This window comes from Dermochelys coriacea, chromosome 11 (genome assembly GCF_009764565.3).
Source record: "Dermochelys coriacea isolate rDerCor1 chromosome 11, rDerCor1.pri.v4, whole genome shotgun sequence".
NCBI lineage: Eukaryota > Metazoa > Chordata > Testudines > Dermochelyidae > Dermochelys > Dermochelys coriacea.
In genome coordinates, this window is record NC_050078.2 from 60,497,397 (window position 1) to 60,512,949 (window position 15,553).

Here is a 15,553-nt window from a genome sequence, read left to right on the forward strand (position 1 = left end):
GACAGGTGTTCGGGACACTTAGCTTTATGATGGCAATGACCAGGAAGGAGGTAAAAGAACTGCATGATCGTTCACCTAATTATAAAAGGCCCATTCAGTTCTTCCTTCCTTCCCTAGAAGCATGAGAGTCACAAGAAGATATGTCAGTGGTAGTAGTATGGGGAAAGGATTCTTGTTTCCAAACAGGAGACAATAAAAAACTGGAGGAAGAACTGAAAGATGCTGGCTGATTTTCCATAAATATAGGGGAGGCTGCTCCATTCTTTCCCTCTTGGATTCCTGCTAGATTCATCCTAATGCTAAGAGTCCTTAATAGCCATTGTGGGATGAAAGAAAAAGTATTCACAAGAGTTAATTATTGCATGTAATCTGACAAGGAGACATTCACATCTGGATATTCTTTTTTTAAGGCAGATGTGAAATTCTTCATTCTCAACAAAAAGGTTTTTCAAACAACAAAGAAGATATACAATAAACACTGTTATCTAGATTTAACCACCACTAAAAATAGATCTACCGTATTTTAGCAACATTTCGTTTTTTTAAAAGCCAAATCTCCTTTTATAAGAGTACCCACCACCACCATACTCATATTTTTATATCTATCTATATCTCTATCCACACGCATGGAATAAACCACAGTGCCACCAGTGTCATGTAAAACACCATGTTTGTACATGTTTATTATCAAATTTACATTCCACTATGAAAAATTAAGTGCAAAAAGCAGATGAACAAAAAAAAGTTCCCAGTTTCTCAAAAATGTGCAACTACCCTATGCAGTGGCTAAATGGGTCTCAAACCCAAACCTTTGCTCCTTTCTATGCTGTTTGCTTTGCTTAAGTAGATTTTCTTCTGCTTAAAAAAACATATTTCATCTCACTGCCCATGTGTGCTTTTAGTGCATTGGTTTTGTATGCGTTTCACATCAGGGAAGTTCAGTTAGTGAAACTATAGTCCTGTGGTTCTAAAGGCAGAAAATTAAATGGGTACTTTGCTTACTTGCTCAAAAATATGCTCAAAACCTGAGTAAGACAGACACTGAGGTTGGCAGACTGACATCGCAGGAAGCTCTCTCTCTTTCTGGGTCTTTCCTAAAAGGGATGGCTAAATTCCTTTCGGTCTTCTCTGGTGTTTGTTCCATGTTGCAGGTTTGCGGACACAGGACCTGTTTCAACTGTAGTTATTTGTTGCTATTGCCACTAGCTCCACCCAGCTGTCTAAGCCATCTTGAAATATATCAAGAGACCCTTTGTAGAATCTTAGATAGATCATTCATGTAAATGCTTCTCTCTACTGGGAGGCAGGAGACGCTAATCAATTCTTCCAACTCCAAAGAACTAAATATGCTACCAACATCATCATAAAGGCCTATTGCAAAACGTTGTCTTCTAGGTTAGGCTACACTGCTAAGCCACTGCTACATCCTTCAGATCTAATTTTCCTTGATCCTGGAATTTAGGCACAAGTATACAAAATACACACGGCATATCCATCAATGTACATACAAGATAAAAAAATCTTCAGCTTCAACTGAACGGATAAATATATAGCCACAATAGTGCACAAGTTCTGCTTTTATCACCTTCCTGCTTTGGACAGGTAGTTGATGAGACACTGGTCTATGGAAACTTTATTACACATTAGGCTGGGACAACTTGGTATCATTCAAATCAAAACATGTTTTTAAAAGGCTTCATTCCATATTTACATGCATTTAATTATTGTGCTTTTAAATGAACTTAAACAGCAACCTGGTCTGAAAAAAAGTCTAATAAATCAGTTGTTTTGATTCTTCTGCTGTTAATATACAGCTATAGCAATCATGACAAAGCTAGTTAAAATACAGATATATTAATTCTAAATTATTTAATACGTGTAAAAGTCTAGCTGTAGTTTACAAGCATTTATATAATAAATGTACCTAAATTGGACATCAATTTGACACAAATGCTGTTCTCTGTATACATCAGACTGTCTAATTTTTTATTGCTTTGTCACCTGATATTTCCCTGGGAACTGCAAAATACACATATGATATACCAAATGCTTAGTTCACTGGAGAACAAATACCTCACTTTACCAAGCGAGGTAAGACCCTGTGCATGGGTAAGGAAGTACAACCCAAATGCTTTAAAATAAAAATTAGGAACTTTTTTTGTCATTTAAAACAGAATTAACCCATATGCATTATTTTAAATTAATAGATTAATCTTTTACAACTACATGAGCTATCTAAGCAAACTCCCAAAGGCCAACCAATGGAGCTACTGAATGCTTATATGTACTACTGACAGACAATGGCTGCTGAGAAGCCTTGTGAAGCAGTTAGTGCCTGGAGTGGTTACTACTTTTCTTTTTTTAGAAACAAGCTTTATATCAAAAAGCATCATTAAGACACCAAAAGGAGTGTAATAGTAGGAAACGTCAGGTTATAAATGATATAATAACTCATTTATAAAGCTACCAGATTTTCTAATCTGTTCCATTTAAAGTTTTTACAGTGCTGGCAGTGCTGCAGCGTCTAGAGGGCAGATTAGGATGGTTGTGCCTCTTGACAGTTATAACCAGTCATATAACTGCTTCACTCCAGTGGACCCCAAGAGGATGTTACCTAGAGCCCCAACTACACAGGTCTTACAACCGAGTTTAGACAACATAGTTAAGCATGGCTGTTAAAACATGGTTGTGGCCAAATCTGACCCTATCATTGTGTGACTGGTCAGAATGAATGGGCCTAAAGAGTATTAAAACCTCTATAAAAATTGTTCCAGTGCAGGTAAAGACCATTCAGCCGAAACATATATAGTTTTGAACTCTGGTTTGATTTTCCATCATGATTTGATCACGTACCCTACTCATGCTGGCCTAGTCCCACTAGGTCTATCACAACTATATTTAACAACTAGGGTAAAGTATAATTGTTAATTCACTTGTAAAGAAATGGAGACTTAAAATCATAATAAAAGTTCCTTATAGCTAAAATTAGGTTACAAATAAACAATTCTATCACAGAGATTAAGGACTTGTTCACAACAGAATCACTTGCAGAGATCTAGCACTGATCAGTTTGGACAGGTTTTTTTCCTTGTAGCCACTTTATAAACCAAGATATAGATTATTCAAAGGAACAACTTTTTATGCTTAGTTATAGCTAAAATGCTTCTGAATCCACTGGTGATGGGCTCAAAGCGTCCTGCTATTTAGCACCCAAAGACACCAGTAGATTTTTTTTTTCAAGTGACTTGATTTCTGTCCATTCAATTTTCCAATGCAGTGAGTCTGCCTCTTAAGATCTTTATTACTTTCGCTCAGAACAGTAAGTCTTTGAACTGCTCTCCATTAACAAAGAAGAGGCAGATTATCTTCTGACAATGACAAAACTCATTTCTATTTGATACAGCGGCCACAAAAATCACTCACTGCTGTCTTATTTGTTGCTTCAGTGCCAGAGTCTTGAACGTTAGGTTATGTACTAACCAAAGTTCCAGAACAACTTCATGGACTGTTTCCTCAGTGAAATCTGTGTAACAGAATCCTGCCTAGAATCAGAAAGTATCTTAAATAGGTTTGTATTCCATTAAAAAGCTCTCTTAAATGTAGGGACTATCTAGTAGCCAAGAGCAGAGTCAGTCACAAAACTTCTAACATTCTGTCATCTTCTGTTAAAAATATGCTCCCTGTTTAGATCAAATAAAAACAAACCTAGAATCAAGCATTTATGTTTTACTCCCTTTTATAACATTAAAATGTGCCTGAGATTTTGTGTGTGTGCAAGCAAACCTCCTTTTATTAAAAATATATGCATAGCATGCTTTGGAAACGTTTTGTAGCTCGAAATAAACAATTTTCCCTAGAATATAAAAATCTTCTTCTGCTTAACTCCTACTGATTGCACTTTCCTCAATGTGCTTTCAACAGCTTTCAGAGAGTTCAGAGAAAAATGTCATTCTGTTAACACTCCACTGGCACTGCTGTACTCATCCAAAATAAAAATCCTACCCCAACTTTTATTTATACATGCAATGAGAAGTATAAAACTTAACATACAAAATATTTTTTAAAAGAAGAGGTTCAGTTTAATTTCTAAATTGGAAATGCAAAAAACAAAAGGAATCCGAGTTGTTCCTGTGCTTGTTTTTCGCTACAGAGATGGATTTGGACCAATTATTCTGGTGCAGTAAAGAACAGATTCCTTGTTCCTTTTACTAATACCTTCAGTGGTACAATCTGACCGCTAACATTTGGCAAAATAATATGATCATGGTGGAGAGGGGGAGACAAAGCATTCTACAAGACATTTATTGCCCCAGACACATACATTTGAAAGTAGAAGATACTGACAAGCATTTGTTATTGTCTTTTTATTTAAGCCAAGAAGTCAGATGTGTAAAGGATCTCAAGATTTAGCTTTGGTTTCTTCTCTCCTGTGATCTCTTCCCAATTCTTTCTTCTTCCTTCCTCAACGCCATGCAATCTCTCTCTCTCTCGCTCTCTCTCACCCCATCTCCCTTTCTTTTTCCACTTTAACGTGCACATTCCTTCTGCAACTCTCCATTCCACACCTGTATCAGATGTTCAGCCTTAATGTATTATTTGTTCTGCAAGAAGTCTGTTACTTAGAAACCACTCAGTCTTTCTTTAAGATACCCATTTTTGATGAGGATGTGCAAAATGGAGCTCCAAGTGCCCCAATCATGACTGGAAGACTCTGGTTTCTTCTCAGTCCACCCATCAGGTTGCTACCTGCACTTAAAAACACAGCCGAGTCCTGTCTCCGCAGGCCAATTTCTGGCCCTTGATTTTTAACATGGTCCCCTGCCTCCGGGGGTTTGACTGCTCTGGCAATACCCAACCTCTTCAGCCTGTCCACCAGGTTCATCTTCAGTTGGTCTAGGTTAGGAGGGTTATGGGATGGTTTCAGGCCAAACCGCTCCTGCAAGAATGTTTCAGTTGGTCGTGATGCCAGAAAGTTTTCAGAGAGATGCGCTCGCGTATCAAAAGGCAGAGGGGAAGAACAAGGTGAGCATGAGGGAGAATTTCGGGGAGTGGAGAGAATGGGAAGGGTTCGTAGGGGCTGTAGCATAGGCAGCTTTCCTGGCATAGGGTTATCACAGGCAGAGATGCCTTGTTCATGCAAGAGTTTAGCCAGACTGGTGGTGGTGCTCAAGGTGGTGGAAGAGTCTCTTCTGTTAGAGAGGAATTCTCCAATACTAAGCCTACAGGACATGGCTGGAGAGCTTACCGTTGTATTGCCAGTACTGTTGCCACTACTTCCAAATGACAATGGAGTATACATGGAGCTGAAAAAAACAAACAAAAACACACACACTGGGTATCATTATTACTGTACTTTGCTCTCAATCTGGAAACTTTCATATAACACAGGGCAAGGTAACAACAATCATTTTAAAAATAAGGCTTGTACTCAAATTAAAAAAAAGTAGATTAACAATTCTGTATCTGCATATAATAAGATTCATTGCAACTTTCACAACTTCAGCCTTTATAACATTCAGAAATACAAAACATTGCTTTGCAAATCCCACACTGCAGGACACATTAGAAAGTGCCATATTGAAACGTTTTTATAGAAAATGCAGCAAATTTTACAGGATCCTACACAACCAAATTACAGGAATAATTACAGTCCAGCACTTTTATGTGCATTAGAATAATCATGGAAGAAGAACTACTTTAAAATTTTAAGAATATATTTAAGTATAGAATTGATTGCAAAGGTCATGGTATATGTTAAACTCATTTCTTTGTCAAGTCTTAATTTGGAAGAGTTTACCTTTTAAATGCCTTTGGCGCTGAAGCTAGAGATTAACACCATAAACTAGAGCTTTCCAAAGCCAATTACTATTTAGGAGTATCTGGATAAATTTGATAGAAACGTAATTACAAGAGCATACAAAACATTTACTCTGCTGCAAAACACATACATTGGTGGAGGGAGGCTAAAGGTCTAAGCATTTGCAAACCTGATTCTTCACAGCTGCAGACTGGAGGATCTTGTAGAGCTGCCACTTCAACTGATACGATTCATTTCACAAAGCTGAGGATTAACATTGTCCAGTACAAGTTTTTTTCTCTCTCCTACATATTCTCTTCTTTTAATCCTTATTTTTCTTCCCCAATGCACAAACATTGTCATCATTACCTCCCATCTATCTCTGCTACTATAATAACTCGGTGCTTCAGGAAGCAGCATCTAGTTTTAATTAGGAAGGTGGGTGCTGGTTTCTGGTGCACCCGTTTATTGGAAGGACCAGACATAGAGTGCTTTCTGGGTAAGAGGTCAATGACATTCTAAAATTTCAGAAAACTGAGCTCCCGTAGGATTTGACACCAGCTCAGACCACTGATCCATCTAAACTCCTACCCTACCCCTCAGGAGACAACCACCAACCAACACAAGATCCAACACAAAACCAACTAATAATGCTCCTGGCAAATTAAGTAAGGTCATACATGATCCCAAATGGCACAGAAGGTCATCTTACATCATCTATCCTGAAGTATAAAATGTGATCACCTTCACTGTATTAGTTTAGATAACTACATAGGGGCTATGTAGCTGGATAACTATATGAAATGACAGGTTTCAGAGTAGCAGCCGTGTTAGTCTGTATTCGCAAAAAGAAAAGGAGTACCCGTGGCACCTTAGAGACTAACAAATTTATTAGAGCATAAGCTTTCGTGAGCTAAGTGAGCTGTAGCTCACGAAAGCTTATGCTCTAATAAATTTGTTAGTCTCTAAGGTGCCACGGGTACTCCTTTTCTTTATATGAAATGAGTTAGTTCTTTTTAAAAACCCAGTCACAGTATAGATCTCAAATATGTCCTGCAAGAGTAAATCCCATCAGTAGACTATATGCTGCATAAAGTTATATTTCCATTTACCAGCCTAAATTTATTTCCACAATAGGAACCAATGTGTGGTTGAAATTAAAGGGGTCAGGGATATATGTATGCGAGAGAGAGAGAGAGAGAGAGAGAGATCGAAATTGATCCATTCTCGCAATGCCTTTCATAATTAAAACGACTAGTAAGAACATCAATCCTGAATGCTCCTCTCGGGCCAGATACATCTTTCATTCTTTTCTAGACCTGGTCCATACCTCAGGAGCAACTGATTCCGTGCAATAACTCTGAATGTTAACAACCATCTTACCTGGGGGTAACTTGAGTGACATCAGAGGGGTGCAGGATCCTACAGGTAGTGAAGGTGAATGTGGAGTTTGTGGAGGGGAGACACTTTCCTGGGTTTGAGGCTGCAATGAAGACAAAACACAGCCAATGAGAACAGAAAGCGAGAGAAAAGGACTAATTAAGGTAAGGTACCGTTATTCCAGGATTTTTTGTGGGGTTTAAATAAAAACTAAAGAAGGGGAATCCCCCAAAGATAAATATGTTCAACTGAAAAAGATAGTTCTATTTTAAGAGACTTTCCATTCCTCACTTTAATTTTTTTCAGTGTAAGATGAAGTGAAATTGAGACTTCTCAATATTAGAGTTTCTGCTTCTTTAGAGTGTATATCTTGGACATTAGCAAGAGTGTTATATCTAGTGTTTTCAGTGCAGGACTGATCCTGGACTCTAGATTCATTCCACACACTGATGCAGACTCCTCCCATGACACAGGACACATCAAGTCTCTCTCTGTCTTAGTTTTCTCATGAGTAAAATAGGGAAGAGAAATACTTCTATACCTCACAGGTGTAGTGAGAAATAGTTGCTGTTTGTCAAGTGCTCTGAAGATGGAGAGCACAAGAAATGATTATCTCCTTTTTATTGAAGTGTGCTTCAGTTAACATTGTGTGACTGCTATCTTTTGGTACTTGGATGAAAAGACTCCCAACAGGTTACCTCCCCAAACAAGTATAAAATGGAGATCTGCAAAGAAGTTTGCCTTTAAATTTCCCAGAGACAAATCCAGACTTCTTAATTCAGAAATCTCATATTTCTCAGTCTACCAGCAAGCTATTGTACAGAAATCACTGATTGAGACACCTGCTGCAGGCAAATGTATCTCCTCATACCAACACTGAGGGAGAAATCAGAAGTTTTATTCCTTTACCACAACCTTATTTCTCAATGAATCATTATTTTGAAACATAACTAAATTCAGTCTTAAAAAATACAATACTTTCCTCAACTAAGTTTAGTGCAGATTAAATTTCTTCCTGTCTGAATTTCTATTTCATGCCTTTTAGCAGGAAAATGGGAGTTGCCATGGAATGTTTTAATTTTTTTAATCAGTATTTTTGTTACTCTAAATAAGAAAATGTCAATTGTTTTTGATACAATACTTGTTAAGAACATATGAGTCTTCCTTTGACGAACGTACTTGGTTAAGAATTCAGTTTTTGGTCACATCCAAAACCAGCTTTTCTAGCAGCAATATGCTCCAGAACAGCACAGGCTTAGAGGGAGAATACCACCTTCTGAATCCTGCAAAACCTTGATGTTCCTGGAGATCCCCCATCCAAGAACTGACCTGACATACCTCTACTTAGCTTTAAAATCTGACAGGGGTAACGCACAACCTTATATGAATGAGGTTATAGCAATGAAAAAAGCAGCAGCATAAGGAAGCACCAAGAGTGACATATAAACCACAGTAAGAAATGTATGAAAAGTGAAACCATAAACATCCATGATTCTTACCAGTGAGTGGCACTGCTGCTGAAGTAATAGGAGGCAGGAAGATCCCTGCCTCTGGCTTTGGCACTGCACGTGTCCCTTCCTCCAGAAAGGCTTGTGGCACTTGAAATGTTATACCTCCTTCCCCTTCTTCCTCATCTTCCTCCAAGTCAGAGATGTGGTAGACGGCATCCTCAGGTAATGGTGTAAAGCCTTTTGTGACAACACCTGGCCGTGGATCGAGGATGGTACCTAGGTTGGGTTGAGCAAGCTGCTGCCAGTGGAACAGAGTCTGAGATCCTGATGAGGCAAAAAAAGGTGGAAGGGGATGTTTCTGTTCCATTCTACTGAATCATAAAGAGTGGCCAGAACACAATACCAAAACAACCTGACCAACTGGGACTGTCATCATGGTACATGAGAAGAATTTAGACCAAGAGATTCAGAGAGTTAAACAGGAATGCCTAGTACTGAAACAAGTTTGCTCCTACATTTGGGTCTCTTACTCTGAAGTACACTGTGTTACCACCAAGCTAGCAGATAATTGGCTTTAAAAAAAAAAAAAGTCTCTTTCTCCAAGGGCTTCTGATTCTTGAGTACCAACCCATTCCCAGGGCAACATTGATTTAATTATCAAATACACTGATTCCACCATAAGCAAAGCACGACATTTCCTTCTGCTAGAGAGAGAAGGCAGATTATTCTCTTACCTTTGAGAGGTTTAACAATTTGTAATTTCTCTGGAAGGAGCAAACGGAGGTAGGGAGAGCCCCCAGAGAAGTCAGTGAATTCTGAGTTTGCACCCCCGGACAGACAACTCCCTACTGGTGTGCAACAGCCACCAGCCTCTTCTTTCTGGTCAGCCAGCAAATGCATTTTACGCTCCCATTGCTCCTCAAAGAACTGCTTTTCACTCAGGTAGTTTTGCTGACGGAGACAAAGTGTGTGCAGAGCTGTAGCTAAATCATTGTCTCCAGGGGTTCCAGGCTGGCCCAGCTTTTGGTTGTCCCTTGGGGGAACATGAAATCAGAATTGAGAATTAAAACTAAATGTTTAAAAGACTAAACATTATGTTAGTAAACAGGGGCCCAGGTTGGATTTAGTTTTGGGATGAGGAAAAAAAGATGAAGTTGTTTTAAAGACTTCTATTTAATTGGTGTAGTCAGTATCACAATATCTGGCAAGGTTTCAGACTAAAAATCTTCAGACAAATTTGTCTGGAGGCAGCATCTCACAGCTTCATTATTTAGGAACAAAGACAACCAGTGTATAAGATAACCTGTTTGCTTGCTTTTTCTCTGCAGTCACTGAATTTACTACATAATGATGTTTATAATTCTTTGTATTATTTGCTTGCTAACATTCATCCTCTTCTGCCTTATATACGCCATTTAATCTCTTCCCCCTTCAATCTTGATGTACAAAGTCACAGACATATATGACTTGTCAGCACAATAAGTGTGGATAGCATGAGCAGGTTTAGTATTAAATCAGGTCATCAGTGGAGGAAGCCTGGGTTCACAATATCCCATGGGGTGACATTGGGAACATTTAGCAGTTAAGAGAATAAGGAAAATAGCTCTCTCTCACCAGCTGCCATGGCAAGTTAGTCTCAATCACACTACAAAGATGAAAAAGCTGAGCCCTATCTCCTCGAGTTTTGATGAGAGCAATAGGATTATAGTTCGGCACTGAGAATGATAATTCCTATGCACGCATACAGACTGCCTACACAAGTAACCTAAAACCACACTAATATGCTGAGTTTCCTACTTTGAGATTTCCTTGGAGCTGCTCCTCTGGTTCAGATGTGCCTTGCTCTCCACTTGTTGTAGGCCAGATTGAAAGGGCTTTGCGGTCATGATAACACTTGAACGATTAGATCCAGGGATTAGTAGTTGGGCAGGAAATGAAGAAGAGTGACCACGTGTAACATTAGCAACCTTGACGGTATCAAACACTCGTTTCTGCAGAACCCTGAGAAAGGGAGAGAGAATAAATATCAATCCCCTTTTCATCCTTATAGCAAGGAACTGACCAATGACCAATAATGTTCTCGAAAGTGTTTTGGGTAGGATACAGAAAAAAAAAGTTTCAGGCGATCACAAGACTTCTACTAGGTTATACAAGTCTAGTAAACAGTAAGGAATCAGAGCCCAGAAAGAGTGGAAATTGTCTGAGTGATGAAGTTGCTGAGAGGCACGCTCTCTCCTGCTGGAAGAACCACCCTGTATGGGCTTGAAAGAACAAGAGGAGGTGGCATTAATATCATGCAAGAAGTTTCAAGGTCAATAAAATGTTTTAGGATCAGTCCCTGCAGCCCTTAATCCTGAGTCAAGGCTCCAGGAAAAGGCCTTTCAAGATACTGGGAACTGATATAATTTCTCTTCAGTTCTAGTTTCCCTTATAGAAAATTGCCAGAGAATTTAATAGGGATGAAACCAATGTAGTAATACAGAAATTAGTTTAAAAACCTACAGAATTCAGGAATAATACCCTTTAAGTAGATTTTTTTTAACCATCCCAGAGAACTCAATAGGAAGAGTACACATACTGCACTAAATTCCCTAAGATTATTGAAAATAAACTCAATACTGGAAAGGTGATTTTTTTTTATTGAACTATACTGAACCTTTCCATAAGGCACAGAATATCTAGATTCACCCACTCCCAGCAATTACCCGAACTTCATTGACGTTAGTCTTAGCCCTGGCATTGGCACATCTAGCAAAAGTTAAGAGAGGATGCGTGTGGGAAGGTGAAAGCTGAACTTACTTTTGTTTACCGAGAGCAGATTCTTCATCCTGAATCAGCTCCATCCTCATTGTTCCCTCAATCTCTGCTGCAAGGGAATCCTGTAGGGAACAAATCAATCAAATAAAACAAAATTGACATTCAAATGCTTTCCTCCACAAGTTTGGCAATAGACACCCAGTAAAAAAACTCATGTTCTGCTCCATTATTATTATTAATTAGTGTCGCTACATAGTGACCTAAAAGACACAGATACAGGTCAGGTGCACACTAGAAAACGTTTGCTGGCATAGCAATACCAGCACACTCTCCTAGGGGATATGTGGTTTATACTAGCATAAAAGTGCTTTTGCACGTATAGTTTACATTGGTTCCCCAAGCAAAATAAGCTGTAATGGAAAAAACAGTTTTACGCAGTATAACTGCATCTATACCAGGGCTTTCGCCAGTATAAAAGTGTCACCAGAGAAATATTAAATCACCTACCTAACTGATATTACTATACTGACACAAGTTTCTAATGTAAACCTGGCCAAAGACACAGTTCCCCAAAAAGATTAATCTAAAAGAAACCAACATTTACAATCTAAGTTTTCCAACAGTCATTTACAACCATGTCACGGCAGTGCATTTGTTATTGGTGTTCAGCACCAATTTCATAACAAGGAGATTGCAGGGGAGTATATGATGAAGATAAAAATCACAGCAACGTAGTGCATTATAAAAGGGTGATTATTTTCAGGAACAGGTGTGTTTTTTTTTTTTTTAAGAGAAGCTGTCAAGCTACTAAGGCCTTGCCAGCACTGGGGAAATTTACCAGCTGAACTTATTTCTTGAATTTCCCCACACGAAAACTACTGAAATCTGCCATGCCGTTTGTAGCAGAACAGCCATTTAAAAGTTCAATCCATAGCATGTTTCTTTGGGACTTCCACTGATAGAACATGCTAGCAATCTAATCTCTAAACTATTTAAACTGGGATCAACTTCTAAGAAAAAAAGAAAGAAAGGTGACATAAGTGTTTGTGATAGAAGGTAAGGAAAGGGAAATGTAGAATGTACACATGCAGAGTACATTTTAAAAATCTCTTTATAGTGAATAAATGGCCCAAATGTGGAGAGGTTAAAAGATCACTTCTGATCTTAGAAATCAGAAATAGAAAAGATTAGCTCATCTAATCCATCCCTCTGACAGCTCTAGGATTGTTTTCTTTGGCATTCTACGCATAAGAACAAGCAACTCTGGTTTTGCCCTTGTAATTCCATGTTACTAAAGACTGTTGATAGTATTACAGCCCTACAATGTAACAGTGTGGATACACCATGCTAAGAGAAAGCTCAAGATTCATTACCAAAGGAAATGCCCCACATGACTGGGGGCGGCAGAGATGTGCAGCAGGGCTGGCTCTGCTGCGCAGCTTCCTCACTTCTTCTTGTAATTCATGCCACAACCCTAGACATTCTGCATTCCGATCCTGTAACTCATGCAGCTGCAACAAAAAACAGTGGTCCATAATGCAGCCAGCAGTCCACAACAGAAGCAAAGACAGTACTACAATAACCAATGGAATTTACACCAGGATAAATCTATACAGATGAATATTGTTGCAATGCAGTAATTATCTGTATAAAGAACAGAACAAAGAGCATTTCTCTAAATATTAGCAAGCTGCAACCAAGCCTAGAACTGTGCACATTCACTTGATATAGTCCTCATAACCAATGATGAACTGCCAAAAGATGAAGAATCGGTTCCTTCACTCGCTCCGGGTCTTTGGTGGCACTGAAGGACCTGCTGCCGAAGTGCCGCCGAAGACCCGGAGTGCCTCCAGGTGAGTAAAAATTGCCTAAAGTTAACCATGTGCGTAAGTGTTTTCTTGTTACAGCATTCAAAAGCTTTCTAGTTGTCACACAGCACACTATCTGGTTCCTTGTCTTCTTTAACAACCTGTTCTAACCGGATTCAAAATTTAAAAACTGGTTTGCGCGAACCGGCTCCAGCTCACCACTGCTCAGAACTTTCTGTAGCAGTAAGATCTCTCTCCATATATACCTAACTTGCCTTGAGACTCACGGGGATTGTAGACACAGTCAGGATGAATTATTAGAAATACTCTGTTCTTTTCCTTCTACCCACCAGGAGGTTAACAAAAAAAACAAACAAAAAAATCCTTGTTCCCCTTTCCCTCCACCTGGCTCTTTTTTTCCTCACCCTATTTCAAATGAATAAATAGAAGCCCCCAATACCTCTCCTGTCAGCTGTCTCTGGGCATCTTTGGAAGCTTGTAGGTGAAGTTTCAGCTCCTCCTTTTCAATCACATGCTGTAGGTACAAAAAGCAAAGCAAATAGCATGTTCAGATTATTTCTTCCTTTTTTACCAAACAGAAAGTTGTTCCTCTCCAGAGCATCCTCTGAACCAACCACACTCCGAAAACAGCAGCCTGTCCCTCAGTCTCTCCTTGCCCTACTGCATGCACACACCTCTTTGAGTTTATGCTGAAGATCAACCATCTGAGACAAGAGGGTTGAGATCTCTTCCTGATAGTGAATCAGCTCTTCACTCTTTCCTGATAACTCTTCTGTCATTCTGGCAATTTGAGCATGTGTTTCCCCTAAAAACAGAGTAAAATATACATTCAGCACACAACATTCCCTGGCACACCCTTGGCAAATGTGAACACTGTAGTCATCAAAGGACAGTGAAATTCCTAAAGAATCAATTCAGGATGTACAACAGTGGGAGCTCTGAATTGTCAATATGGTGAAAAGCACACAAGAGCCCTGAATGTCTGTGGTTAATCTCATGCCATCTGTAGTTGACTTTACCCAGTCTACCTTGCAGTAAAACCAAAGTGCCTTGTCTCCATTATATTTTTACAATGGAACAGCTAATGCATATTAGTTATGCCAAGGTAAAACACACGTTTTTTATCACTGAAGATAAAGTTCATAAAGATGAAGTTCATAGTTCATAACTTCTACCAACTCCTTCATTAAATGGCATAGCTCATACCCTGTAAACTCTCAAATGGGTCTTTAAAAAGGTGCAATAACCAGTGAATGAGAAACCCAACCTTGCTCAGCTCATGAGAGCTTGAAATAAAACATGGGGGTGATCTTTAATAACTAGAAATCAGAAAGGAGACAGAGATGCAGTTAGCCTTGTAACAGTGACATGAGGCAAGATACATTTAATTGTATGATTCCATTCTATGCATCTGATGAAGTAAGCTGTAGCTCACGAAAGCTTATGCTCTAATAAATTTGTTAGTCTCTAAGGTGCCACAAGTACTCCTTTTATTTAATTGTATATAAGGATTTCTATAACCTAGGTTACATGATTCATTTTTATGGCAAATTACAACAGATAGTGGGATAACAGTAAATCTATGCTGTTTGGAGATAAGTTTATGTTTAAAATTAGGGGTAAAAATAATATACTAGAAAGAGTTGAAAAGATGCAAAATAGGAAAAACTTTGTAGTGTTTCCCCCCTTCTTCTTCTGTGTGTCACCTACATAGACTATAAACTCTTTGGGCGCAAGATCCATTTTATGAGTTTCTGAAGTGCCTAACACACCTTTGGACTCCATAAAGTTAAACAAGAGTTACATCCCTCTTATTGGTGGTACAGTGAAGTGGTATGTAAAACAGAATCAACAACCTCCACTGGCTGAGGTTACACAGCTTCTAGGAGGATACAATAAAGCAATTAGACAATCAGATGGGCATTAATCCAGAACACTTGACTGCTATTCAAAATAAAAGCTGGCAACAATGCAGAGTTCTTTATAGGGATTATGCAAAATAAGAATCTCGCAAGATAAGCCTATCTTTCTAGTGAATATGGGAAGAAGCATAGATCAAATGAATACAGATAAAAGTTTAAACTGCCATATTACCCAATTAACAAAGAAAGTTAATATCACTCCCAACTGCATTAGAGTATTTACCTGCATTTGTACAAGGGTAGTGAAAGTAACATATCTGCAAGTAAGTGCAAAGGAATGCAAGCATTCTTGTAGAGATTTTACTGCAAATGCAGCTGATTTTAGTACTCTACTATGCATTTATATCAGAGGGAGTTCATGTGTGTTCATGGAGCTATGAACATTTAGAATGGGTATATCTAAGAGCATGTATATTG

General features: G+C 38.7%; 1 protein-coding gene across 14 annotated transcripts in view; it reads right to left on the reverse strand.

Moving 5' to 3' along the window:
* Positions 1 to 653: 653 nt before the first annotated feature.
* The window catches only part of TRAK2 (trafficking kinesin protein 2), a 72,751-nt gene continuing 57,851 nt past the window's right edge, over positions 654 to 15,553 (reverse strand). For 9 of the 14 annotated variants that reach the window (XM_043505584.1, XM_043505585.1, XM_038422369.1 and 6 more), the window contains 9 exons: positions 13,889 to 14,019; positions 13,654 to 13,728; positions 12,759 to 12,896; positions 11,428 to 11,507; positions 10,426 to 10,629; positions 9,363 to 9,661; positions 8,677 to 8,952; positions 7,181 to 7,280; positions 654 to 5,303 (listed from right to left, as the gene is read on the reverse strand). In XM_043505584.1, coding sequence (XP_043361519.1) covers positions 4,631 to 5,303; positions 7,181 to 7,280; positions 8,677 to 8,952; positions 9,363 to 9,661; positions 10,426 to 10,629; positions 11,428 to 11,507; positions 12,759 to 12,896; positions 13,654 to 13,728; positions 13,889 to 14,019 — 1,976 coding nt within the window. In that variant the 3' untranslated portion in view covers positions 654 to 4,630. The remainder of the gene's footprint in view (positions 5,304 to 7,180; positions 7,281 to 8,676; positions 8,953 to 9,362; positions 9,662 to 10,425; positions 10,630 to 11,427; positions 11,508 to 12,758; positions 12,897 to 13,653; positions 13,729 to 13,888; positions 14,020 to 15,553) is intronic. The other 5 variants (XM_043505590.1, XM_043505591.1, XM_043505592.1 and 2 more) reach the window with 1 other exon arrangement.